At 36.1% G+C, this 26,399-nt stretch overlaps 1 protein-coding gene and 1 long non-coding RNA gene across 31 annotated transcripts in view; one reads left to right on the top strand and one right to left on the bottom strand.

Moving 5' to 3' along the window:
- Positions 1 to 26,399, top strand: part of ptprfb (protein tyrosine phosphatase receptor type Fb) — a 368,812-nt gene that overhangs the window by 331,152 nt on the left and 11,261 nt on the right. For all 30 annotated transcript variants that reach the window (XR_012389651.1, XR_012389655.1, XR_012389656.1 and 27 more), the window contains 6 exon segments: positions 11,379 to 11,476; positions 19,572 to 19,695; positions 19,822 to 19,997; positions 23,921 to 24,040; positions 24,132 to 24,286; positions 25,792 to 26,077. Coding sequence is in view for 22 of the 30 variants with exons in the window: in XM_021481440.3 (XP_021337115.1) it covers positions 11,379 to 11,476; positions 19,572 to 19,695; positions 19,822 to 19,997; positions 23,921 to 24,040; positions 24,132 to 24,286; positions 25,792 to 26,077 (959 nt within the window). In the remaining 8 variants the exon portion in view is untranslated.
- Positions 3,184 to 4,350, bottom strand: LOC101886917 (uncharacterized). The gene is made up of 4 exons (XR_660116.5): positions 4,151 to 4,350; positions 3,792 to 3,985; positions 3,570 to 3,722; positions 3,184 to 3,372 (listed from the first exon to the last, which is right to left on the bottom strand). It is a non-coding gene; the product is annotated as an uncharacterized lncRNA (long non-coding RNA).

Below are 26,399 nucleotides of genomic sequence, written 5' to 3'. Positions count from 1 at the left end.
TTACATGATTTATGCGAAAAAAAAATGTATCCACATTTAATATTTTCATTGTGAAAGCACAATTATTTTACTTCCCCCACTGGCAGATGGGGGATTAATGTTCACTTATTTCTTCTGGCGCTGAAAACTGTACAATATTTTACATGGTCTAAAATTCTTTATATATATATATATATATATATATATATATATATATATATATATATATATATATATATATATATATATATATATATATATATTTGAATTAGAAACGAGACAAAACAATTTTTGCACTGTGATTATTACATTTCTGTCTCCGAATACTAGTAGACTCCCCAGAAAACCACTAAATAGTGCTATTCAAACCGTCTTCTGAAACACTGTAAAAAATTTTAAGCCAGTTCAACAAAAAAAATCTTAGTACTAATTTCCTTCTGTTTTTTCTTGTTTACTCAACTTTTGAAAACATCAGCTACACTGACTGAAAATAATTTGTCAGTGAAACAAAAAATGTCTAGTTGAGTCAACTTAACATTAGTAGTTTTCTGGAAACCTGCACCTGCAGCACAACAAATATTTTTAAGTTGTGCAAACTGAACATTTCTTGTCTGCAGGACTGAAATGACAGAAGTTGAGTGAACAAGAAAATACAAAAGGAAATTAGTACTAAGAAATTATATGTTACCAGAGCAAAAGTTGTGTTAACTGTACATTTCTTGTCTGGATGGCCTGAAATGACAGAAGTTGAGTGAACAAGAAAATACAAAAGGAAATTAGTACTAAGAAATGATATGTTACCAGAGCAAAAGTTGTGTTAACTGAACATTTCTTGTCTGGATGGCCAAAAATGACAGAAGTTGAGAGAACAAGAAAATACAAAAGGAAATTAGTACTAAGAAATTATATGTTATCCGAGCAAACACAGATGGCTCTGTTTTTTTAAGTTGTGCTGACTGAACATTTCTTGTCTGAATGGTCTGAAACTACAGAAGTTAAATGAACCAAAAAAAATACAATTGGAAATTAGTACTAATAAATAAAATGTTATCGGAGTAAACACACATGGCAAAAAAAGACATACATTTTACCAAAACATTCATTTTCTTGCGGTTCTTCACTAAAGTATAAAAACGAGGTAGTGTATCTGTAAAAAAAAAAACAAACAAAAAAAAAAACACAAACACTAAGTCAAATTAATCACATGAAAAGGAAACACAATTATATTAAATATATAACAATTACAGCACATCTCTGAGACTACCTAACACTATCAATTTTAATAACCTTAGAATATTCCATAAATTATTCACAACACCCTGCTGAAAAAACAGCGTATGCTGGTAAGGTATGCTTTGATGCTGGTCTCAATGCTGGTTTTGCTTGTCTCAATGCTGGTCTTGCTGGTTTCAGTGCTGGTTTTGCTGGTCTAAGTGCTGCTCCTGACCAGCATTGAGACCAGCAAGACCAACATTGAAACCAGCATTAGGACCAGCATTGAGACCAGCAAAACCAACATTAAGACCAGCAAAACCAGCATTAAAACAAGCAAGACCAGCATACCAGCATCAAAACATATACCTTCCCAGCATATGCTTGTTTTGTTTTTTTTCAGCAGGGCAATTAGAGCAATCAATCTGAATTACTAGTTGCCTTGAGATATAAATCTTAGTATTTGTTGTAATTCATTTCAAAATCTATACTTGCATAATTACATGTTTTGTGCTGGTACCTTGGCTGGTCATGGATAAATATGATATTAAAACTGCCAGTAAAGGATCTTACTTTAGTAATAAGTGTTCCACTGTATACACCTTCAGTTCAAAATGAACGATTTATTACTATTATTTTGGTTTTGATTTGATTTTGTTTGCTTAATATAATAATAAGCAGTTGGAATATACGCGCTGTCACTTTAAGAGCCACCCTAGATAGTAAAATACACTTGGGCCAGTTCCAGCTAGATTCGCTGCCGCATCCGAGCCAGAATCGGCCCGCGAGTAATGTGCGCTGCAGCCCGGAGCTGGCGCAACTCAATATACCTTGATATAAAACCTTTTGGTATTATATTGGTACTTGATACATGGTATTACAACCATTTGCATTTATATACCAGCAAACGCAGGCTATAATGTAAAGGCAAAGTGTAGGCACTGCGTTCAACCTTTGAATAAAATGCAAACAGCATACATATCCAATAACAAAAATTATCAAACAAAGGACAAAATAAATAATAAACATTTATTGATTGCAATAAACAAATAATACTAAACTTGAATAAAATATTTTGTAGTGCACAAGTAATAATAAAACTACACAATAAAGACACACAGGAAGATTTAAAGACAAAATCTGAAATTGCACACATACACAGAAGTTTTTAAAACAACCCTGTTTTCCCAATAGACTTGAATTAAAAAATTGTACAAGACACATCTTAAAACAGCTTAATTTTATATAAACCTGAATATAGAAACCAATTTAAGATATAGCAAGAAACATCTTACAAATACCCATGACAATATGTAAAATATACAAGTCAAAAATGTAAAAAGAACTGCAGAATTCTTAAGAAACATTTTTAATAAATGTAATAAATAAAACATAATAATACATTTAAATGAGTGAGATGATTATATATATATATATATATATATATATATATATATATATATATATATATAATTTGACTTGTATATCTTTATATGTCTTGTGCAATTTGTTATTAATATTTTTATTATATTATGTTAATTAAAAATGTATTAAGATGCTTTTTCAGAATTTAGCATATTTAGCATATGTAAGAAACATCTTACAAATACCCATGACAATATGTAAAATATACAAGTCAAAATTGTAAAAAGAACTGCAGAATTCTTAAGAAACATTTTTAATAAATAAAACATAATAATACATTTAAATGAGTTAGATGATTATATATATATATATATATATATATATATATATATATATATATATATATATATATATATATCAAATTGGACTTGTATATCTTTATATGTCTTGTGCAATTTTTTATTAATATTTTTATTATATTATGTTAATTAAAAATGTATTAAGATGCTTTTTCAGAATTTAGCATATTGTCATTTTATATATATATATATATATATATATATATATATATATATATATATATATATATATATATATTGCAAATAAAAGAAACAAATTACCCAAGTATCAGGGAACATCTTAATACACTTAAAATGTTGTTTAAAAAATAAATTATTGATGTAGACATTTGACACATTAGCTTTCTCTTCTTCCCTCCTTCCTCCAGCCCTGTCAGGAGCACGTTGTAGCCACCTTGTAATGCATTTTTCCACTTCTTTATCAGTGATGTGGTATGGACATTTCTCCTCACTACATCTGTGATTAAAAGATAAACAAACAATTAGTAGTGACAAACAATTACAAATGAAAAAAGAAAGATGCTTGCTCTCATATAAGTACAACCTAAATGGGACTATATATAGATGTTTTGTTCCTTTGATTAATGATTCAAAAAAATACACAGATGGAACAGCCCCTAATTGTACTGAAATGTATATTTAAAACCAACTTACTGACTAGACAGTCCTAAGGGAGAGTGCATGAAAGGCCACATTTTGGTTTGCCCTGCTCCAGTTAATTTGTTCAGCCAAAAAGTGAGCCAAAAGCTTTCCCGGGACACACCAAACTGCTTAGTGGAAAACACCAATGATTCCAAAGTAGGCTACCTACGAAGCAAAAAAACACATAAATAAATAAATAAACATAAAACACTTAGAAATAAGCAGGAAACTTACCAGTTTCTTCATTTGTTCGGGCTGCTCGTTTAGTTGATTTTCAAGTTTTTCCAAATCAAATTGGACAAAGAAAGGTCAAATGTGTTTACATCTGGAATTTCATCACGTCTGTTTTGGTTTTGCTGATTTGTGAGAATCAGGCACAGTTGCTGCTTTATGACGTCACATGATTTTAAAACTTTTTTTCAGTCGTGCTAAAAAAGAAAAATAACAAATTAGTATAAATCAACCTGTTGCTTATTCTCATGCAACTTGTGTAAATACAACAGTGGGTTAGACACTGCTGATATTCTCTAGTTGATCTTTACTTTCTAGCTGCATTAAGCCATTACAAATTTAGTGATGTCTTGAATTCTTACAAAGACATGACGAGTTGCAATAAGTTGTCTTGATCTCCGACTCCACTTGAACAAGGACTGTAAATGTTCATAGGTGTACTGGAATGTACAGCATTTGTGCATCTTGATGGTGTTCTTAAGGATCCTGCCATAGTCATTGGTGGTGATGGTACTTGCGGTGCTGCATCAATTTCTGAAATCTTCATATCAGTTTTTTCTCCAGCCTCTTTTTTCCAAATAATTTTTCTTCATCACTTTCACTATAGTTGTGTCTTTAATGCCCCTTGATAAGATACATTTACAAAACAAAACATTATTTTAGTATAGTGCAGGGCACTAGATCAATGACAATGGCAGTGTAATAGATCAATGACATAATGTTGACAGTATGTGTTTAAAATAATTGCAAACAAACCTGTTCTTTCTTTAGGTGTATGACGGGCAATCACCGTCCTCATCTGTCTGCAAGCCAAGCTGAGTCGAGCTTCCTCATGTGTGTCTATAATAAAACATCACATTGTTGTTAACCTCCCCCCAAAAAGTTAAAATCCTGAAATACTATCAAAGTTAATTAATGGCTATAATACCTATGGTGTAAATAATCAGCACACAGGATTTATTCAGAGATTCATGCAGAGTGACAGCCTTATGAATCTTAGACATAGATTTGTAAGATGGTCAAGCACATGCATTATTCTGTACCCATGAAGATTAACCTACCATTGTGGAAAATGTTTGATGATGATGATAGCCAATAACAATAAACCATTTCAGCTGTTTGTGAAGCAATTAGTAATGTAAAGTCTGAAAAGCTCAATCTATGTTGAAAATGTATCAGCAGTTTACAGCATGGACTTTAATCACCCAACTATAACATGCCTATTCACATGTTCATAAGAATGTGCTATTGGTCTCTGTGATGTGCTACAAAATGACCACACTAACCTTTGTTAAACAAGAACAGTAAGACTTAACCAAAAAATATTCATTTATAACCATTCATTTAAATCAGAAAGTATAACTGTCAATAACCAAAAAATAAAACCCATCAAAATCTGCTTTAAGAAATTTAGTTTTACATGCGCAAACTACAACTTGAACATAAGATATAATTGATTCACATAGGCTAACACATATAAATTAAAGCACATACTAATATATTTCTCTTAATAATAGAATGATAATTTAAAGAGAACAGTAAACGATCACTGATGCACTGCATAAACAAGTTAAACAATAACTTAACAATAACCTAACACTGTGAAAATGTTTTAAGCATTAAATTCGCAAAGTATACAGTATACAAGCAGCAAAAACCTTACCTTTCTGACCGGAATCCACTGTTTTGAAACGCCAAACTTCTTTTTCTTCTTGTGATCATCATAGCGGTTGGCAACCAGCTTTTGGAACATTACCGCCACCGTCTGGATTGGAGTTTGGACCAAGAGTTGACTCACGCATGTGTTTCTTATGAAACCAAACTTCTGCTTAAAAAAACAGTCTGCATGGAAGCGTGCTATCTCGAAAATAAGCGCATTTTACACTGTTTTCCCTTGATGATATATATAATCCATTTATAAATAATATTGTTTTGTTTTCATCTAAACATTGCGACCATCCACACTAAATGTTTTTATTATTTTGTTGCTGTTGTACCATATATATTTTCTCAAATTATCATTAAACGTGGAGCTAACAAATTACTAGATAAAATAAGAATTTAATCGGTTGTCATCAGTTACACAAGCCGAGTCCTTATACGAGCCGAGACAGACTCGGGCCAGATAGGGTTAACAGGAATCTGGCCAGTGTTTACAGCTGCATCACAAACGCATGTGCGCGAGCGAGCTGCGGGCCACACTACGCCCGTATAACACTCGTTGATGCCGAGTCGGAGCCGGAGGCGCCGAAGGGCAGCCGAGCTCGGGCCGATTACTTCCTGCTACCCGGGGCATGGATATGATTTACGGCAACACAAATATTCATTCACTCTTATCACATAACAAAGAGAGATTATGTGAATAATCACTAAGCGCCGCATCTGCACACATTTTTGCGCGTATATGATGAACATTTAGGAGGACAAATTTAGATGAAGTGTCTTAAACAAAGAACTACAATCTTTGCACACTTACTATTAAGATTGCTCTTCCACGGCTTGCCTCTTTCCCCACCGAAGTACAATGCTTCCAGTTTCTCCCGCCTGAGACGTTGACGTTACGTAAGCGCAACCATCGTAACGAGGGCGTGGTTTAGCTCAAGACAGAATGATGCTATATCGTCCTTTGAGAAACATATTTTTAAGTGCGTGGTTTATTTTTAAATATTGGAATATCAAAGTATGCCTTTCTTTTTTTAAAGGGTAATGAATAAACACGAGATGATAATGTGCGTGCAAGCTTATTTCTGCAAATGTGCACCAAATAAAGTTAAATTGCAAATGAAAAGTTTCAAATAAAGTTACTATAAGTATTGTAGTGTTTTTTGTTGTTTTTAATAACAATGTGAAGAATAACGATATTTATTATTGTATTAATAATAATAATAATAATAATAGCATTTTCAATCAGCATTTACTTTTTAATACAAACCATGAAAGGTTCTATACTCATTCATTCATTTTCTTGTTGGCTTAGTCCCTTTATTAATCTGAGGTCGCCACAGCGGAATGAACCGCCAACTTATCCAGCAGGTTTTTACGCAGCGGATGCCCTTCCAGCCCCAACCCATCTCTGGGAAAAGGTTCTATACTGCCATTGATAATTTTTTTAGAATATTTAACATGTTTGAAACCTTTTCAATCAACAAAAGGTTATGCTACTTGTATATTCATTGCATTAAAAAAGTCAGAGATTGACTTAACACAAAAAAACAAGTTGGCAGATGCTTTTTTGAATGAACTAGCAAAGTGTTGCTCACAAAACTCATCTTTTTAACTTAATGAATAAAATCTTTGTTTAAGTTGATTGAATGTGTTAAATGTAGTTGTACAGACTTTTTTACAGATTTTTGCTGAACCAACAAAAAAAATCAAGCAATTTCAACATTTGTCAAGTTGGATTTTTTACAGTGAACTGTATTCATATCATAATAGTTAACAAAGCCCTGATATATATATATATATATATATATATATATATATATATATATATATACTATTTAAATAGTTTTATTTTAATGAGTTTTGTTTATTCCATTTGAACGTTTGTTTTCACTTTTGAAATTGAGATTATTGTGTTTTATTTCGTGTAATTTGGTCACACTTTATATTGATGTTCCATTTGTTGAATTTAAGGTACTAATTAAATGCTATCTGCATGTCAAAAAATTCTCATTAGATTATACGTAGACTGTTAGTTTGAGGTTAGGGTTTTGACGTACTTACCGTATAGTCAGTTATATGTCTGTTGATGGAGCAGTATCAACAAATATTAAGCAGACAGTCTAATAATACACAAATAAACCATCAAAATAAAGTGTTAACAGTATTTGTATTTAATAATTTATTACATTTAAATTTTATTATACAATTTATATATATATATATATATATATATATATATATATATATATATATATATATATATATATATATATATATATTCTTTTCATTTTCACAACACTGCAAGCCTTATAAGAAATTTTTCTTTGATTTTATTCTTTATATTTAATTTTGAGATCTTCTTATTTTGTAGAACAACCGTTTTATTTTCATTTCTGTGAACAAGGTAATCTGTTTACACCGTTAGGCCTGCAGATATATTTTGTTTTATTTGTTCATAGTGCTTATCCTGAATAGGAGAATCACGATGAAGTGCTCTGCTTTACATTACGTTTAAGCCACTATTTGTCGTCTGGTGGCTGTGAATTGAGCTGTTTATTGCAGATCCTCCACTCACTGTCTCATCTCCTTGGAGTGTCTTATATGGACTTCATTCACCCAAAGGCCTCTTGCACTCTTTCAGCCCCTCTTTGTTAATTAGCCTTCCTGCTTTCCATTCCCAAGGTGAGCGAGAGGCAGATCCGTGACGCTAAGAGAAAATGTCAGGCCTGCCTCTCTCTCTCTCTCTTTCTCTATCACTCTCTCTCTCTCTCTCTCTCTCTCTCTCACACTCTCTCTCTCTCTCTCTCTCTCTCTCTCTCTCTCTCCTGTAATAGCGGAGCGGTGGCAGTGGAGCCAGGTTATTACAGACCCCTTCAGTCCTGAAGAGCACATAATTACTGCAGGCAAAACAGCCGTACACCTCTTTTACCGTCGATCCCTGCTGCCACGGCCACAAGCACACTTCACTTTTCACCGTTTCATTCATTTTTCAGACACCGGACTGAGTTGTTTTGGGAGCATGAATTATGCTGTAGTGGTTTAATGTTTGGGTTTGTTTCACCAGTCTTTTTTTCTCACTTTTTTGTTGTATATAAATACTAAACATGTCTTGCAATATGTATCAAAGGGTTATAAAGCAATGAAGAATTGAAATGAGAAATGTTTATAATTAATTAATTAACTAACATTTTAGAGGACAAAAAAGTGACACAATTCTACTGTGGCCTATGCAATATTGGACAATATTAGTAGACATATTATGTATTTTATTTCCATTTGTTGTGAAAACACTCATATGTGAAGCAGGGCATGTTGTGCCTGCATTACTGCAGCAGTTATTTAATTCTATGTAATGTGTGTACAGGAAACACACGTCCACATTATCCAGCTTTATTTCCTGCCATTGTCTTACATGTAGCAGTAAGGTTATGTTTCCAGTCCCCTGTCTATATGTCTCTAGTTACATTTTCATATTAATGACCTTGGCCATTCATTTCAATTCCAGACATTTTGTAATCTGCCTTTCCCTGCTTTGCATGCTGGGTTGAAGCTATTCGCTGCCTAATTAACTCGCTGTTTAACATGGACGTAGCCTGTGCTGTATTCACTTAATGTGCTCATGGTGCAGCTTATTGCGTCATTAGCCTCTAAATATACGGAATATTTTGTCTCTCGTTTGTGTGCTAGAAAACAGCGGTAATTATGCTTAAATGGCAAACACCATTTTTATGTTTATGACCTATGTCTGGATACATGTAATATCCTGCTACGAACCATGCAAGCATGATATCTCAATATTAAATATGAGTATTCAGTTATAAGGAAAAAGTTGTTCCTTGTGTTGAAATTTTATTGTTTTTGTCCTATAAGGCAATACCATGAGGTAACTAGAAGTTTTCTTCATTTATAAGAGTGTTAATTTAGCACTGACACTCTTAGGCTAACACTGAATGTGTTTAAATGCACACAATAAACAGAGAATTGTCAACAATCTGATTATATCAAAAACTGTTAATAAAGCAACTCTACAGAAAGCATAGTTTTCCAAGTTTGAAAGATTTCAAGCCCAAACATCATCGAAAGTAGCTCAAAAATATTGGTTGGAAATCTCGCAGAAGCTGTGCTGTTATTACAAGTGATATATAACTTTACAGTACTTGTGAACGCAGCACATTTTTATTTTGGTAATACTGCATCAACTGTATGAGTCGACAACAGGATTCGTGCTTTATAAGGGCAGGAATGTTACGAAATATTACCACCGCCTCAAGTTTAGGGATAAAAAAGAACAAATGTACCTGTTCTGATATGATTTTGATCCTTCAACTGATAAAAGAATTCTGGGTAACATGTTTACATGACATTATTCATATCAGCTTATTAAGTATACTCAATTAAAGAATATAAATATTAATGCACTCTTGATGGGCCTTTGCAGCAGATAGTTATAGGAACTACCCACTAGAGTCATTTTTATAAAGTGACATAAAGCGAACCACAGGGATGTTATTTAGGTGTGGAATTTGACAGCATCAGCAAATGGAATAAGGAACAAAGTAGTTCTTCTGCTTATTTCTTCTACTATCTGTCACAGTTTTCCATAGAGGCTTTCACACCAGGGGAACTTTTTCGCAATTCCTAGAACTGTTGCTGGAAGTACTTGCTTTTTGGCTCTTTCCCAGTACTGTTAAGTGTTCTTGTCTTACCTGGTCAGATTGTCCTACCTTTCATTCAAAAAGTAGGTTGCACATTTTGGCGGCGCAATATGCTACCTATCAGATTTGCTACCAGTGTCAATTTTAATGTGGAGTAGTGTGATATGAAGCTGTAATGTTGCCCTGACCCACCTAATCCCTAACTCCAACCTCAAAACCATTTAAATACAGCGTTGGAAGCATAATCTGATGTGTAGGATAAAATGTCAGGACACCAAGCCTGGTGGCTAGTTTATTGAACTGAGTTCCTATTACTACCCATTGTGAAAGCCCCTTATAATCCTGGAGTTATTGGAGTAATTGTGTAAACAATGTGTTTCATTATTCAATTGCTATATGTTCAGACACAATATGACACAACTTGCTCACAACCCTAAAATGTGCGTACATCCCTGGTTGTTTCTATATTTTGTGTTAAATCCTACTCTGAGCTCAGAAGAATCAGTTCCTGTTTTTGTGGTGCAAACAGTATAGGTGGTAATTGTTATAGGAAACATGAAAATAAACGTTTACATATGGCGCTGTTTTTTTCTCTGAATTTCGCATGAGCCATCCTTAGATAAAATGGTCAGACAAATGGTCAAACAAAATGTGCCTGCATTGTTCTGATCTCAAGCATACATAAAAATTGGGATTTTTGGCATGACTTCAGTGCGGTTGATTAAGAGAGTGGCCCCTTATCCTGCTGCCCACTGTCTCGCAGTAATGGTTGCATGAAGTAGTTGGCAGGGGGCTCGTCCAGACATTACTGTGCTCACTGTGGGCATAATGAACTCGTAATGGGGAATCATACCCAACCATGTCCCATTAAGCAGCCTTATTCATCCTCAACCACTAGAATCCTACTGACAGATCCAACTCCCCCTCCTTTCCTGGTCAGACAACATACTTTTTCTCTCATCCAGCTGAGCATGTAGCCTTGATACATCCATAGGCACTGGCAGTGAAATGATTCTTGGCAGCAAGCTGACCCCCTTAGACAGGAAATCCAGAGCGTGTTTGGGGGCTAGACGTAAGAGGACACAACATATGTCAACACAAATCTCTCTGAGGGATTATGTCAAATCAAGGTGCAAGAAGTACCTCTTTATGTCGTGCCCTGCTCAACTCAAACCTGACAGATTCACTCCCCACCGTAACGCTACGATGCATTAGGTGTGATACTTTAGGATGTGCTCACCACTTCTCGTTGTCATATTTTCTCTTTTAGGAATGAGGGAACATCCTCCCATATCCGTCTCCGAACTGGCAGACCACATCGAGCGCCTCAAGGCCAACGATGCCCTCCGGTTTTCCCAAGAGTATGAGGTAGGACAAGAGCTAGACTTATTCAACTGGTGATGCTAAAATATTTAGCATTAAAGTAACTAGACTAATTACAGCTGCATGTTCTCTAGGACAGAGATGACCAACCCTGGTATTTACAATTTCTTTTAGCTAAATTAATCAAGTTGTTCGGATTTACTTGAAAACATACCTCTCTGTGGTGTGGATCAGGGTTGTAAAGTACTATTTTTGGAGATCTGTATTTCTGGGAGGTATAGCTCTATCAATAATGAGACATACTTGTATCAGCCAATGAAGATCTTAGGAAACACTTGATAATTAGAAACAGGTGTTGGAGCGGAGTAAAATACAAACTCTCCTGAATGCTACAGCTCCAGGGATAGACACTATTTTTATTCCCTTTGTAAACCTTTGTTTACACTGATGCTACAGACTGAGCTACAGTATCCAGCTGAATCAAGTGAAAATTACTGTCTGCACTTCCATTGGTTGTTGCCATATCTGATCATCTGATCATATTTGCTCATCTGTTGCTTGGCCTAGCTACACTTTAAACCCTTATAAGTTGAGATTGCTCAAATGATTTGAGGAAAGTGATTCTCTCAGTTCGTAATGGGAAATCGAGAACTCGATTAATTGAGTTGACCAAATGCGGTCTCTTCATTGAATTAAATTAAATATTTATGTGCAGATAACTTAAAATGGCTAGTAGACTAAACTTCCAAATTTTTATGCTTATATTATATATTTTATGCTTATATGATATATTTTTTACTTACATACTTCCAGTATTATTTACATTTACATTTAATTTAGATATAAATTTACATTTATATCAAAGGTGATATTTACCCGCACCATATTGGTTTCATAACATCTAATTTTTACGAGGTGGGTCGTTAGCCCAACTTTCAACCCCCAACCTTACGGACCAGGACATCCGCTACGGACAATCCAATTCACCTATAACGTATGTGTTTGGACTGTGGGGGAAATTGGAGGAAACCCACACCACCACGGGGTAAACATGCAAACCCCACACAGAAATGCCAACTGACCCAGCTGGGACTTCAGCCAGCAACCTTCTTGCTGTGAGGTGACAGCACTGCGCCACCGTGTCACTCCTGCATGTATATCAATTAAGAAAAATGTATATAAGCATTTAAATATCTGCGTACTAATTTCACTTTTCTTTTTGTCAGATGGATCCAGATAGTGCCTATGCCTAGATAGTGCAAAATGACCACCTTGTGTCATATAACATTAATCGATTAATCAGCGCGGTTGTCAAAGCAGAATTTGTAGCACAATTAAACATTTTAAACAGAGACATGGTTAATACTTTAAAGTTTTTTGCCTAATGAGTACGTTAAACAAACCTGTTTTGATGGCAAAACTTAATATTTTAAGTAATGTCAGGTTATATTAACATAATATCTTTAGTAATGACAATACCAGAGTTTACAATGTACTCTTCCATGCATGTGGCCAGAAAATGCTGAACTTTCATTAAAATAACAAAAGGTATAACTCATAGGCCGTGTCACTCATTTACTATTTGAGGGCACATTTGTGTGTATAAAAACATAGCAGATAGTATAGGTTACTCCTAGTCAATCATTAAAGCCAAAGTCCCCTCAACAACTAGAGTTCTCAAGTGGATTGTATGGACTTTTCTAACACGATAAAAAAACAACATAAAGTTAAAGTCAGTATTATTAGCCCCCCCCTGAATTCTTAGCCCCCTGTTTATTTTTTCCTTCAATTTATGTTTTACGTAGAGAAGATTTTTTAAACACATTTCTAATTATAATAGTTTTAATAACTCATTTCTAATAACTGATTTATTTTATTTTTGCCAAGATGACAGTCAATAATATTTTACTAGATATTTTTCAAGACACTTCTATAAAGCTTAAAGTGACATTTAAAGGCTTAACACGGTCATTAGGTTAACTAGGCAGGTTAGGGTAATTAGGCAAGTTGTTGAATAATGTTGGTATGTTCTGTAGACTTTCGAAAAAAAAATAGCTTAAAGGAGCTAATAATTTTAACCATGAAATGGTTTTTAAAAAGTAATAACTGCTTTTATTCTAGCCGAAATAAATGAAATAAGACTTTCTCCAAAAGAAAAAAATATCATCAGACATACTATGAAAATCAGTCACATTACTGTCACTAGACCTTTTTAGATTCTGTTTTCGAAGCTTTTTTTTTTTTTTTTTTGCCAATGAAATGAGCAATGCTTTTGAGAAAGGGTAAAGTGATTGAAGTGATGGCGTTATAATATGCACCTTTTATGAGTAGAAAAGCTATAAAGGTGCACTTTTATTATAATGCCTTGTGATAGGTTGTTATATCCCAAAAAAACAGTTGTCATTGCTGTTGTTTTACAGTGTATATCAAAAGGTGTTGATGCCCTTTTGATCAGAAATTTTTTTCTTTTAGAAACCGTTTAAACTTGTTAGTTGTTTTGTCTGAGTTTCATTGTTTAGTCTGATTTGACTGTTATTAGTTTATTATGTCTTTGTTGTCTTAGAAACTATGCCCTCACTCACTTCATCCACATTTTAGTGTTGTCTAATAGATTCTCCTGCCTTCAACAGTTAACAGCGTCCACATCCGGTGATCTGACAGCTTCTCACATTTGCCTTTTTCAGATGTTGGCAGATGTTCACTTTCCCTCATTTGCTGTCTTGAAATGTTTAATGTACACACAGACCTTGTCACTTTCACACCCTGGTGTTGAGAAAAAAAGCCTGTTAAACAAGGCATATCATGCCTGTCAGCTGTTACCCTACAGGTGTGGAATTATTAAAAGATCAGATGATAGCTATGTTTTCATCCAAAGATGTGAATTAGATTTATGTGCAAAACTGATATAAAAATATTGGATAAAACATTTTAAATAAAGCACAATCTCCATCCAATTAGTCAAAGAGCATAAACAAGTCACTTCCTGATAAACTGCTGCCTAATATCAAAAATAAAAATGGAGTATGCTGGATAGGACAAGCACCTGTGGGCAAACTGAAGATGAAGCACAATGAATGTGCGTTGGCTTTTGGAGATGGCTTACGCAATCCCAATCTTACCCCTTAGCCCTTCCCCTTACCCCTACCCCTCATTTTGTGCATTCAGGTGAAGGGGTAAGGGTGTCCCAATTCTCTTTAGCTTGAAGGCGTATGGCTAAGGGGAAGGGCTAGATACCCCTTGAAATGAAGATTTTTCAGGACAACACTTGAAACCAAGGGGTAAGAAAATTTTCCAGAATGCACCAGCTACAACAGCTGCACCCGCAAGTTAGATGCACAAATTAGTTTTGTTTTGTCATTATTACGAATTTTTACAACAAACAAGCATATGTTTTAATACAGTCATAGCCGCGATTGTGTTTTATCGTCATGCTTTTAAAAAAAAAAACAATAAAAAATTATAATAGCTATAATCCATAATCCAACTCCTACATAGCAGTCCCACTGCATGCTTTCACATTTGAGATTCAATGACACTCAAATATCCTGTCAGAAAAGTCTAGTGGCTGGGAATGAGCTTTTTACAGTGTCTGCTATAATGTTAATATTGTTTTCATGTGTTTACATAGATGAATATGGCCCGGTGTAAATGTACTGTACAATTACTGTACGATCTTATTGCCACATTATATCAATTTGATATCATAATATCATTGCCTTCTGTAATTTCCAGAACATAAATGCCAAAAAAATAACGCAACTGGAATAACTGCAGCAGTCACCATTGTCAATTTTATATGAAGTATGAGATCGCGACATGTGATGACATGTGATGACCAGTGCAGGTGTTGTAGTGGTGTCTTATTTTTTAGGTGGTAAAATTTAAAGCCCTTTACCTTCACACTCTGTTTCAAGGGGAAGGGGTAGGGGTAAAAAATAGAAGTAGGATTAGGCCTTAGACTTTGGCTAAGGCATTAGAATGACCAAATCAAAATTTCAGATGTTTTACAATGTGTTTAGACTACTGGTTTGTCCATTAATGCTGCCTCATCACGACCATTTTTGTTAAGAAATAATCTGTAAAAACAAAATCGTATGACTCTGGAATGTATTTACTTTAATGCACAATCTGGAATTTATCCAGGCAGCATCGCTTGAGTTTTTTTTTTTTTTATTATTATTACTTTGGTGTTTTTCTTTTTCCATCACAGCAGTATTTATAGTAAAACTGCAATTAAAACTTCACTCCAACCAACAAAACCCTTTTCTGTAATTACACATGGGTCTGTGAAAAAAAATAGATGTATAAATATATAAAGAGGACAGGAATTTTATCTTTTTATAGACTTCCTTTTCTTCATTCCTCTTTAAAGACATTTAGTGACTCTTTGAGGGATGAATCAAGCTGTTTCGCCAGCCATATGTGACAAATCTCTCCCCCTGCCAATGCGGTTGAGGTTTTCACCACACATGCTCTCTGTAGCCAGGCGGTGCTCACAACCAGCTCTTGGCATGTCATGATGTCATGTCCTCCTGTTGAGGAAGGCCCCCTCTCAAGGGGACAGATGGTTCCGCTCGGGCCAATGGGAGTAGCCTAGTCCAGCCAGCATGAGCAAGGCAGCAGGTCACCATCACGTTTATTGGCTGTTTGTTAAGTTTGAAGCATCTTTTGCTCAATTTCATTCTCTCAGCATTTCACATGCTCATAGGTGGCAAAGATACTCAACTCCAATTAATTTATTTTTGCTCTTGGCAAAACTGTGACCACACCATAGAGGCGGTAAACCAATATGGTTCGGTGCATGTGCTTATTTAACCTAATAGTCTGATGTTTTTGAATGATTTACCCTGCATAAACATGAACCATGATCCATTTTGTTGTCCAAAACATTCCTCCTTGGTTTAAAGTGCACATTAGATCATTCCTCAGCTCGACTGGTGCCAATATCAATAGCTAACACTGCCATCAGACACTGATTTTCACCAGTAACGAGCTTATGTTTGTCAACCCGCTAGAGCCGAATCTTTTTATAGGAGTCGGCGCTCACCTCCCACCACTATCATTATCCGCATCTCTCAAGCTTGTCATCTCATGTAGTGACAGCTCATATTTGTTCCCCTTGTTTGCAGTGCACTGCCAGTCAGCGTACCAGCTGTCTTATTCGCACATTACCTAAACTTGTGTGTGAAAGCTTACGGCAAAGCAAATGTTCCTCCAAGGTACTTGCTGATAAACTGGCAGCGAAACACTTAGCACGTCAGATACTTCAATATAGCAGTTTATCTGTATCGAAATGCTGCAGAGCATCGCTTTGTTTGTAGAAACATTTAAAAAACTACTTATGGCAGTTTACTCAGACCCTTAAATAGGGCGTTTGTTGTCGAATGTACGCACGCAAGTTTGAAAGTATCCGAGAAGGCTGATGTTATCCCATATGAGGTGAAAGGTGTGGAGGTTGATGGACACTGAGTCAACCAGAGGCTTGTCCAGAGCAGGCAGATCAATGCTGAATAACAAGAGACCCCGTGACATTATTGAGCGGCCAGGCAGCCTGCTGCATATTGCTGCCGATCGATGCTCAGATACGACCCGGTGTCATTTGAGCCGAGGAGACCTGTGACTTGAGAAGGAAAGGGAGAGAATGCCACTCCACCTCTCGCCCCTTGAGTAATCCTGTAAATGTCAGAATGAGGAATCTAGTATCCAGCATAATGCAGATTCGCGCTATGCAGAGCGCATCTTTCTTTTCCTTCTGAAAATGTACGTTTCACTTACTTGACAGATCTATAGGAACCTACAGGCATATGTTTATCAGTATGTGTACTAGTCATGGATTGCAGTGCTATTGGCACCACGCTTCATTAGAGCTACCGGATCATCAACTTTATCGTTATTGATACCGGTCTTAACCTTTTCATACACACATTTTCATTTTCTCCTTCCCCTCTGTGAGCGCTTTAATGTGAGATTGTAAAACCTACGACTGACATTAGAGAATTGTGCTATTAATAACACGTTTATTTTAAAAAATGGATTTTCTCTATCCAGAAGAAAAACATAGTTTGCATATGGTGTGGCCATGCAGCAGTTGGATGTTTTGATGTTCTGTTCAGTCTGTTTCACACAGCTCTTTAGAAATGATCACAAAATATCACAGCACTTTAAGGCTAAACAGACAATGAAATGAATTATTCATTGAAAATTGCCCACAAATCACTTTTCTCTCGGCGTTCTCTAATGTAATGAGCCTGGTTTTCTTTACATTAGCTGTGTTTTTGCACAGATTGTTTATAAATGTAGAGATTAGCTGCTTAAAATGATCTGATTGTGCACTGAGTAGCGACATAAGAGCTGAATAAATCTGTCTGAAAGTGTTACCAAAGATCATTTAACTGTTTTAAAAATGATGTTAAAAGCATAGCTCACCCTGAAAATAAATTTTAACATCATTTACTCATCCGCAAGTGGTTGCAAACCTTTCTTTATTCTGTTGAACACAAAAGAAGGAATTTTGAAGAAAGCTGAAAACATGTAACCAAAAATAAAACAAATAATATGGAATTTGATGCTTCCAGCTTTTCTCAAAGTATTTGTTCAATAAAAGTAAGAAAGTCAAACAGGTTTAAAACAAGTTAAGGGTGAATAAAATTATGAGCACAATTTTGCATTATTTCGTTTGCATCAAATAACACCCAGTTCGAATGTTAACACTCGATTGAATGGCCAGTATTAGTGGTTATCAGCTGATAGAAATGGGCCGGTAGGGGCCTTCTGTGCCTACTGGTAGGCTCAGAGGGCTGTTATCATCCATCCACATGGTTAATTAGCTATAGATCACATACGGCTGTGGCCCGAAGTTTTATTGATATTATTTATTAAATTCAGCATTAATTGTATTTATTAACATTTACCCCTACCTCAACTCTAAACCTGAAGTATTCTCTATTAGTATACCTGATTAACCAGGAGAATTATTGATATTATTTATTAAATTTCCCATTAAATGTTTTTTATTAACATTTACCCCAACCCTAAACCCAACCGTCACTGTAATGTTAAAACAGATCTGGATATGGAGTCTTCTCATTTAGTATAGCTGATTAATCATGTTGATGGATGATAACAGCCTTCTGAGTCTACCAGTAGGCACAGAAGGCCCCTACTGGCCCAAATCTATCAGCTGATAACCACTGATAACACCTATTCAATCAAGTGAAAACATTCAAATTGACATTATATGTGTAAATGGTTTAACGTTGAGAGCCTAGCAAAAAGAAATCTTCTCCACTCATAACATCATATAATACATCACAACCACTGTAACCTGAGCATGACCTCACAAACACATATACATGACTGATAAATGACCTTTAATACAACAAAAAAAAAGCTTTGCCTGGAAGGCCTGTTACACATTGAGGGCATCACCTTGTGCAACAGCCAATGATATATGCAGGGTTTTCCTCCAGATGTGTTCATCTGTCCTCTCTCTTTAGAGCTTCCTGTCTGTCTCCATAAATCCACACTCTCCCTGTTGGGTCTGGTATCCCTCAGCCATTGCTCTTCCCTTTTCACTCCTGTCAGCGGGCACAAAATCAAGCACAGACATGACATCCACATGGACACCAGTAATCCATTAGTCCAGGCCGAGTGTCTCTCTGTGTGATCTTTAGCATCAAAGCCATATGCCCAGACCTGCTCTTAGATACAGAATCATTGGTACTATTATCAGGCCCACCAGCGGTGATCATGCTTGAATTATGGTGTCAGTGAACACCAAGCCATCTGTTGGTTGCCTGTGATAATCCAGCAGATGAACACTGTGTTATTGCAGGGCAGATGATCACTGGTAAGGGAGCAGAATTGCAATGTACACACAAAGGGATCCAAATTACAACTCTTGAGCTTTGCCAGTCCATCGGTTCTAACAACCCCTGGTGGCAAAGTCAGCTCTGGTACTTGTGGCGGGTCTCCGTTCGAATCATCAGGTTGCTATAGAAACAAAGCCTCTCTCGTTGAAGTGATTCTATAGTTCAAATTTACCCCTGCGGCACTCTGTGGTATCAAGCTTCAAACAAGGTGCCTCAAAAGACTGAACAGATTTCTTTGTCTCTCTTTGTCCTTTTGTCTTTCCCTGCAGTCTATTGATCCAGGCCAGCAGTTCACATGGGAGAACTCCAACTTGGAGGTCAACAAGCCAAAGAACCGTTATGCCAACGTTATTGCTTACGACCACTCGAGAGTTGTTCTCACCCCTGTGGACGGTAAGTCAAACAAATGTGTTGACCTTTTGTTATGATGACAGATGTGCTTATGTTTAGGGGAGGCATGCAATTAGCACAAATATAGGTTCCAGCGGGTCACCAGTGAATTGTCGCCTCTCGCTATAGGTGTACCAGGGAGTGACTACATTAATTCCAACTACATTGATGGCTACCGTAAGCAGAATGCCTACATTGCCACACAAGGTCCTCTGCCTGAGACTCTGAGCGACTTCTGGAGGATGATTTGGGAGCAACGAGCCAGTACCATCGTCATGATGACCAGACTGGAAGAGAAGTCCAGAGTGAGTACAAGAAACATTGAAATGTCTGGGTTTCTTGGTGCATTTCTGTGAATCAAAGTTTAAAAAGTCTTAAATTCTGACTGAACCGGAAGTTGCAGATCATTTTATCAAGAATATTGTAGTCAAAGTTGTCTACTAAAACAAAATTTGACTGAAACAGAAAAAGAAACATTGCAAAGCAGAAGCTAATTACCAAAACAAACTTTTTTTTCATCAACTTTCATCAAGCACAGATTAATTGTTCCCCTCAAGAAAAACAATGTAGATATTTAAAACTTTTAAACATGTGTTCGACATAGATCTGGATGCAAATCCACTTCTGGCCATTTTTGGGTTGGCAGTAGATGCTAACCTTTCAGTAATGATAATTAATAATAATTACTTGCATTTAGTGCTTTTCTGGACACTCATTACACATTTTTGGGGGGAAAATCACATCATTCACCACCAGTGTGCAGCATCCACCAGGATGACGGGACGGAAGCCATATTGCGCCTGACCGCACACCACACACCAGCTAATTGGTGGAGAGGTGACAGAGTGATGAAGCCATTTGTGATAAGGCCATGGTGGACAGAGGCCAGTTTGCAAATTTAGCCAGAATGCCGGGGTTAAACCCCTACTCTTTTTCAAAAGACATCCTGAGATTTTCATGACTGCAGAGAGTCAGAACCTCGGTTCAGCTTCTTATCCGAAAAACATCGCTCACAGAGCTGTATAGAGTATTTAGACACACACAGACTGCAGGTTGAGCGCCCCCTGTTGGTCTCACTAACTTCACATTTGAAAGGCTTTAGCTTTTACGACTTTTCAAGCAAGAAGTCTTATTCTTTTAAAGAGGAAACATGTCTATCCACCCTCTTTTAATGCATAGATTTAAAAAAGTGTTTAATTGCATTAAATTGGAAAAAAAATATATCACTAGACTAGACAAAAATTAGACTATCACTTACTGGTGCTTTAAAGACCTTTGATAAGGTGTGGTGCCCCTTTTTAGATTATCTGCTTTTAAATGTATTAATTATTATTATTTTTGTACTTTGTAATTTGGTTTATTTCGTTTTTTCAATGAGAAGCTTAAGGCTGTTGAGGTAGAAAAGTGTTTATTCAGAGTAGTGTTAGCAACAAAATGGAAGGATAATTATAAAATGAATGTTGTAACTGATATTCCATGTAGAAAATCTAATCAAATAAATTTGAAATAAACAATGTACGCTAGCAAAATACACAAACTTTAAAGTTATATGATGATTGCATTAATTTTGTGAGCAATTATTTCCTTGTGTTTAAAGTTAAAGTTAGTTTAAGTATTCAATCCGTCACATACTTTATGCATTGGTTTAAAAGTAAGTTAGAGCAGTTTTTGTATTTCTATTTGAAATAAATGAAACTTTTCATGTGCTAGAAAGTATACATAGTTCTCATCTTAACATATTTCTGTATTGTTTTCACTTTTTTGATTTTTTACCCTAAAATTTTCCTTAGTTTGTCCTATAAAGGTCTTAAACTCGTACTTTCATAAAACCTTCATAAACTCTACATAGCTATATTTTTTAACAAATAATTGGTCATTTTAAGGGAAAGTTCACCCATAAATGAGATTTTGCTGGCAATTTACTCATCTTAACCGCCATTAAAAATGCAAAGAGCAGTAACTACACATCAGAATTAAGCCTTAAAATGGGCAAAATGCCCTGGTTCAGTTTTTGTCCTGTAAATCATTAATGTTACTCACCTGTTTGACTGGCTGGGATGGAAACTTTACATGCATTTTCTCTCTTATGCTTGATGTAGGCAGTTTTCAATAGCATATAAAATAATTTCTTTATCTGAAATCATTGTTCTTGGTGAATCAGTCAATACAGTGGTTCAAAAGCCATTATAAAGGAAACATAATATTAATATATGTGTTATTAGACACTAAAGTCTTATGAAGGAAAACTATCGGTCTGTTACATTGTAAATGTATTACATAACACTTTTGGTCAAAAAGGTATTCTTCCCAAGTCTAAATATTTATTTATTTTTAAAATGCTGCTTTTGACCAGTAATAAAAAATACAAGTGCACATGTTTCTAGGTTTGAAGCTCTCTTTTAAAATGGCAGTACGAGTTCATTCCCAACTGCATAAAATATAGTCATAAAATACCATTGCCATCCTTTTTTTCCTGGATGATAAGGTACAATAGTTCAAGACTCTCTTGGTGCTGTAAAACATCCGTCTGTGCTTTGTACTAAAGGGACCTGTGTTTCTGTGAGTCCAATCACTATGAGGGCTTTTAGCGTGCTGTTGTACTGGGCGCAGAGGAGGGCCAGTGGCACCAAGGGTTGGCGAGAGAGCGAGTCCGTCGACTAGTCTTCTGTTCAGCTCAAATGTCATATCTGACAGTAGATAACCTGTAATTCCTCCCCCTGGAGAATTTGTGCACTCAGGTTTTTTGCTGATGGATGGGAGGTCAGATGGGAGCTAAAGGCTTATAGCGAAAGAGACATGTGTTGGCAGAGCTAGCGTGGTAAATGAGTGGGTTTTGGCAAGGCTGTGCACCCATAAAGCATTACTTCATAGGTAAAAGGGCGTCCACAAGCCCTGTGATGAAAACCTCCAGCAGAGACAGAACAGCTAGCCTGTTTTCACTGCTGACAGGACCTACCTTGAAGAGAAACGAACTCTGCCTCGTTTTCAGTTGATATTTGGCTGTAGTATATGATTGAGTGCTATGCTGTTTTACAGATGCAATGCCATTTTTTTATGGTATAAAAGTCTGTGGGATATCAATATATACATTGACATTCTTTAGATGTAAATTATTCTGAGTAATTAATGCACTAAAAAATAATGTTTGTTTTGGTAATCTTTAATCAATGACACTTTGCTTTCATGTTTGACAGCTTCATACACAATACTCTAAGCCACATCCCTCTAATTGTTAGTTTGCTATGAGCAAACGATGAAAAAGAATGCCCTGCCTCCTACTTAATATTCTGTTTCAGTTGGAAGAACATTAACAACCTGAAAAAAGTCTCAGCAACTTCAAGTGGTCACAGTCTCTTGTGACCGCTTGTCTTACTTCACGTCAGACATTAGGAGTTTATGTTACATGGCTTATTAGCAAGTTGAAAAGCAAGTGAATCAAAAGGAATTTTAAAGTTTGAATTTTTGGTTTCTATCTCGCTATCAGTCACAAAATGTGATGATGGTAAGATTTGTGTTTGGACTTTCAGCAGTGAAAATTAAATCACACTGAATTGAACTAAACTAAACTTAAACTCTGACAACTAGACTGACACAGTTTTAATTTCAATCTACTGCAACTATGTTATGCTGCACTGACACAATCTATAATAAAAGCGCTGTAGAAATAAAGATAAATTTAATTTAATTTAATTTAATTTAATTTAATTGTTTGATCTTTGAACATTTCCAGTGAGTGCCCACTGCCTACAATACATAAGCAATCCAATGAATTGTGCTTCTGGAAGTGGTTCAAACTCAAAATGTTTTAGACCTATATATAGCGTTGCTAACTTGTGATTAGATTAACAAAAAATAACAAAACAAAAAAGTAGTTCACCCAAAAATGATCAGTTACTCACACTCAAGTAGTTCCAAACATTTCTGACTTTCTAAAGAAGAACACTAAAGAATTTATATTGAAGAAAGCTAAATACCTGTGCCTACTGACTTCCATAATAGGCAAAACAGTGTACAATAGAAGTCAGTGGTTACAGATTTCATCTTTCTCAGATATCTTGTTTTGTGTTCAACATAAGAAAGAAATTCAAAGAGGCTTGGAACAAGTGAATGATGGGAGAATTTTCAGTTTTGAGTGAACTATCCCTTTAAAATCAGCTGTAATATGTGTATTTATAGAGCTGCCTTTAGTCCTTCACTATTTAACCATTACTCTTGTCCTCCTACAAAGGTCAAGTGTGACCAATACTGGCCCATTCGTGGCACAGAGACTTATGGAATGATTCAAGTGACCATGCTTGATGCTGTTGAGCTGGCAACCTACAGTGTGCGCACCTTTGCCCTTTACAAGGTAAAAAGTTCCCCGCCATTTTCCTCTCCATATAGTAAGTTTCCATATTTGCAGTCCACTTAACCTCCTTCCACCCACTATATTGATACAGAATGGCTCTAGTGAGAAGCGCGAGGTCAGGCAGTTTCAGTTCATGGCTTGGCCGGACCACGGAGTGCCTGAATATCCCACCCCCATCCTAGCCTTCCTGCGCAGGGTCAAAGCCTGCAACCCTCCTGATGCTGGACCCATGGTAGTGCACTGCAGGTGAGTACGGTTCCGCTGTCTTTCATTACTGCTGAACTTTTCACTTATTTGAGATCTTATAAAACTGTTTTAAAGTAAAGAGTTGCTTGGTGGAATTGGCAGAAAAGATTTGGACCTTTAGTTAGCATATTGTATTTCTCATTATAGAAAAATAATCAATCAAAGAATTATATAATACTTAAGTGAAGTTTATTTAAAGACTAATTTCTAGAGGATCACATGCTTATTATTGACCATGGCTGTTCTTGTATTACCTACGGTATAATACGATTTACTAATCAGACAAATTCAAATGTACGTAAATAACCAGATTTCCTTATCTTAGTCATCTTGTCTTGAAGAATCCCCCCATCCACCCCTACTCCTCCCCCTCTTTCCTAGATTAATCCTAGAGAGTGCAGCATGGTGGCTCAGTGGTTAGCTCTGTCGCCTCACAGCAAGAAGGTTGCTAGTTCGAGTCCCAGGTGGGCCAGTTGGCATTTCTATATGGAGTTTACATGTTCTCCTCGTGCTCGCATGGGTTTCCCTGGGTACTCCGGTTTCCTTCTACAGTCCAAAGACATGCAGTATAAATGAACTGAATAAACCAAATTGGCATAGTATATGTGTGTTATAGTACTAGGCATTCACGGCATAAACCTATGCTGATATAGTTGGCGATTCATTCCGCTGTGGCAACCATGAATAATCAAGAAATTGGCCGAATGAAGGAATTTGAGGGAGCTCTCGAGACCTACCTGAGCTCAGAGTTCCCTCTTTCTCGATGAAACAGAGGGGTTTGAGGATTTTCTAAGCTCAGGGCATGCCAAACGCTTAATCATTAATCATCAGCTAAGTTCGAACTCTTGAATTACTGATTTAAATTCATTTGAAATAAATTAGCTTTTTTTTAAAGCACTGAGCATAATATTTCTATAAATTTCTACACCGCTATAATGATATATATGTAATCGACAATCAAAACAGATTATCTGCCTTACATCTAGCAGTTCGTTTCAGTTTTTGAGTCATGCATTTTTATTGAGTTAATGCATGGCTAAGCGTTTATTATCCTGCCTATTCTTTGGTCATTTGCCAAGATATAGACGATTTAATTTTGCTTTTGCAGTGAAAATTTTGACAGAATTTTTGCCATTTATGACTTGTTAGATCTTCTAGTCCCTACTTTGAATCTGCATGCAAAAGAGAGAGATTGTGTGTGTGCATGTAATCAGCCATATCTAATAGCTTATAGTAACATGTGTTAGCTACCTGTTCACAAATAATTTGAAGCACATTTGCCAGATAGGTAATCATCATCGGCTTAATGGTGGTGGTCTCGAGATTACACAGATGAATGAAGACTCAAAGTAACTGGAACTACCTGTGCATTTGACAATTTTGCTGCGCACCTTCAATCAGAATCCAGAACTTGAACAGACAATGGAATAACAATAATTTGAATGATAATTCAGCATGTTATGCATCTAATGTTTGTAGTCTAACTAGTAGTTTATATCTTTTAGTGCTGGAGTTGGCCGTACAGGCTGCTTCATAGTCATCGATGCGATGTTGGAGCGCATGAAGCACGAGAAGACCGTAGACATTTATGGCCACGTCACGTGCATGAGATCCCAGAGGAACTATATGGTGCAGACGGAGGACCAGTACATCTTTATCCACGAGGCCCTTCTGGAGGCCGCCACCTGTGGAAACACAGAGGTCCCTGCCCGAAACCTCTACGCCCACATCCAGAAGCTCACACAGCCATCGGCTGGAGAGACCGTCACAGCCATGGAGCTGGAGTTTAAGGTGATTGCACACCACTGCACCTGATTGTCTCTCATATGTATATTTACACATATTAACATGTTTTGTTTGATTTTTGCTAAAGTAACCATGGCACAATTATTAAACACAGCACTCTCTTCAGGTAAAGCTACATCTCAATTTCAATTTCAGGCATTTTTTTTAGCTATTTTGAGCTGAAACTTCACAGAGTATTCCATCACCCTTGGTTAAAGAACATTCTAAACACACAACACCAAATTTCAAATAAAAATCTAAACTTTTTCTAAAAAGGTTTTTAGACTCCCTTGAGGTGGTTTTGGACGTGTGTGCAAAAGGTTAATGT

The sequence above is a fragment of the Danio rerio genome, chromosome 2, assembly GCF_049306965.1.
Source record: "Danio rerio strain Tuebingen ecotype United States chromosome 2, GRCz12tu, whole genome shotgun sequence".
In the NCBI taxonomy this organism is placed as follows: Eukaryota; Metazoa; Chordata; class Actinopteri; order Cypriniformes; family Danionidae; genus Danio; species Danio rerio.
The sequence above is the reverse complement of the archived record's forward strand: the minus strand, read 5'-3'. Positions and strand labels throughout refer to the sequence as shown.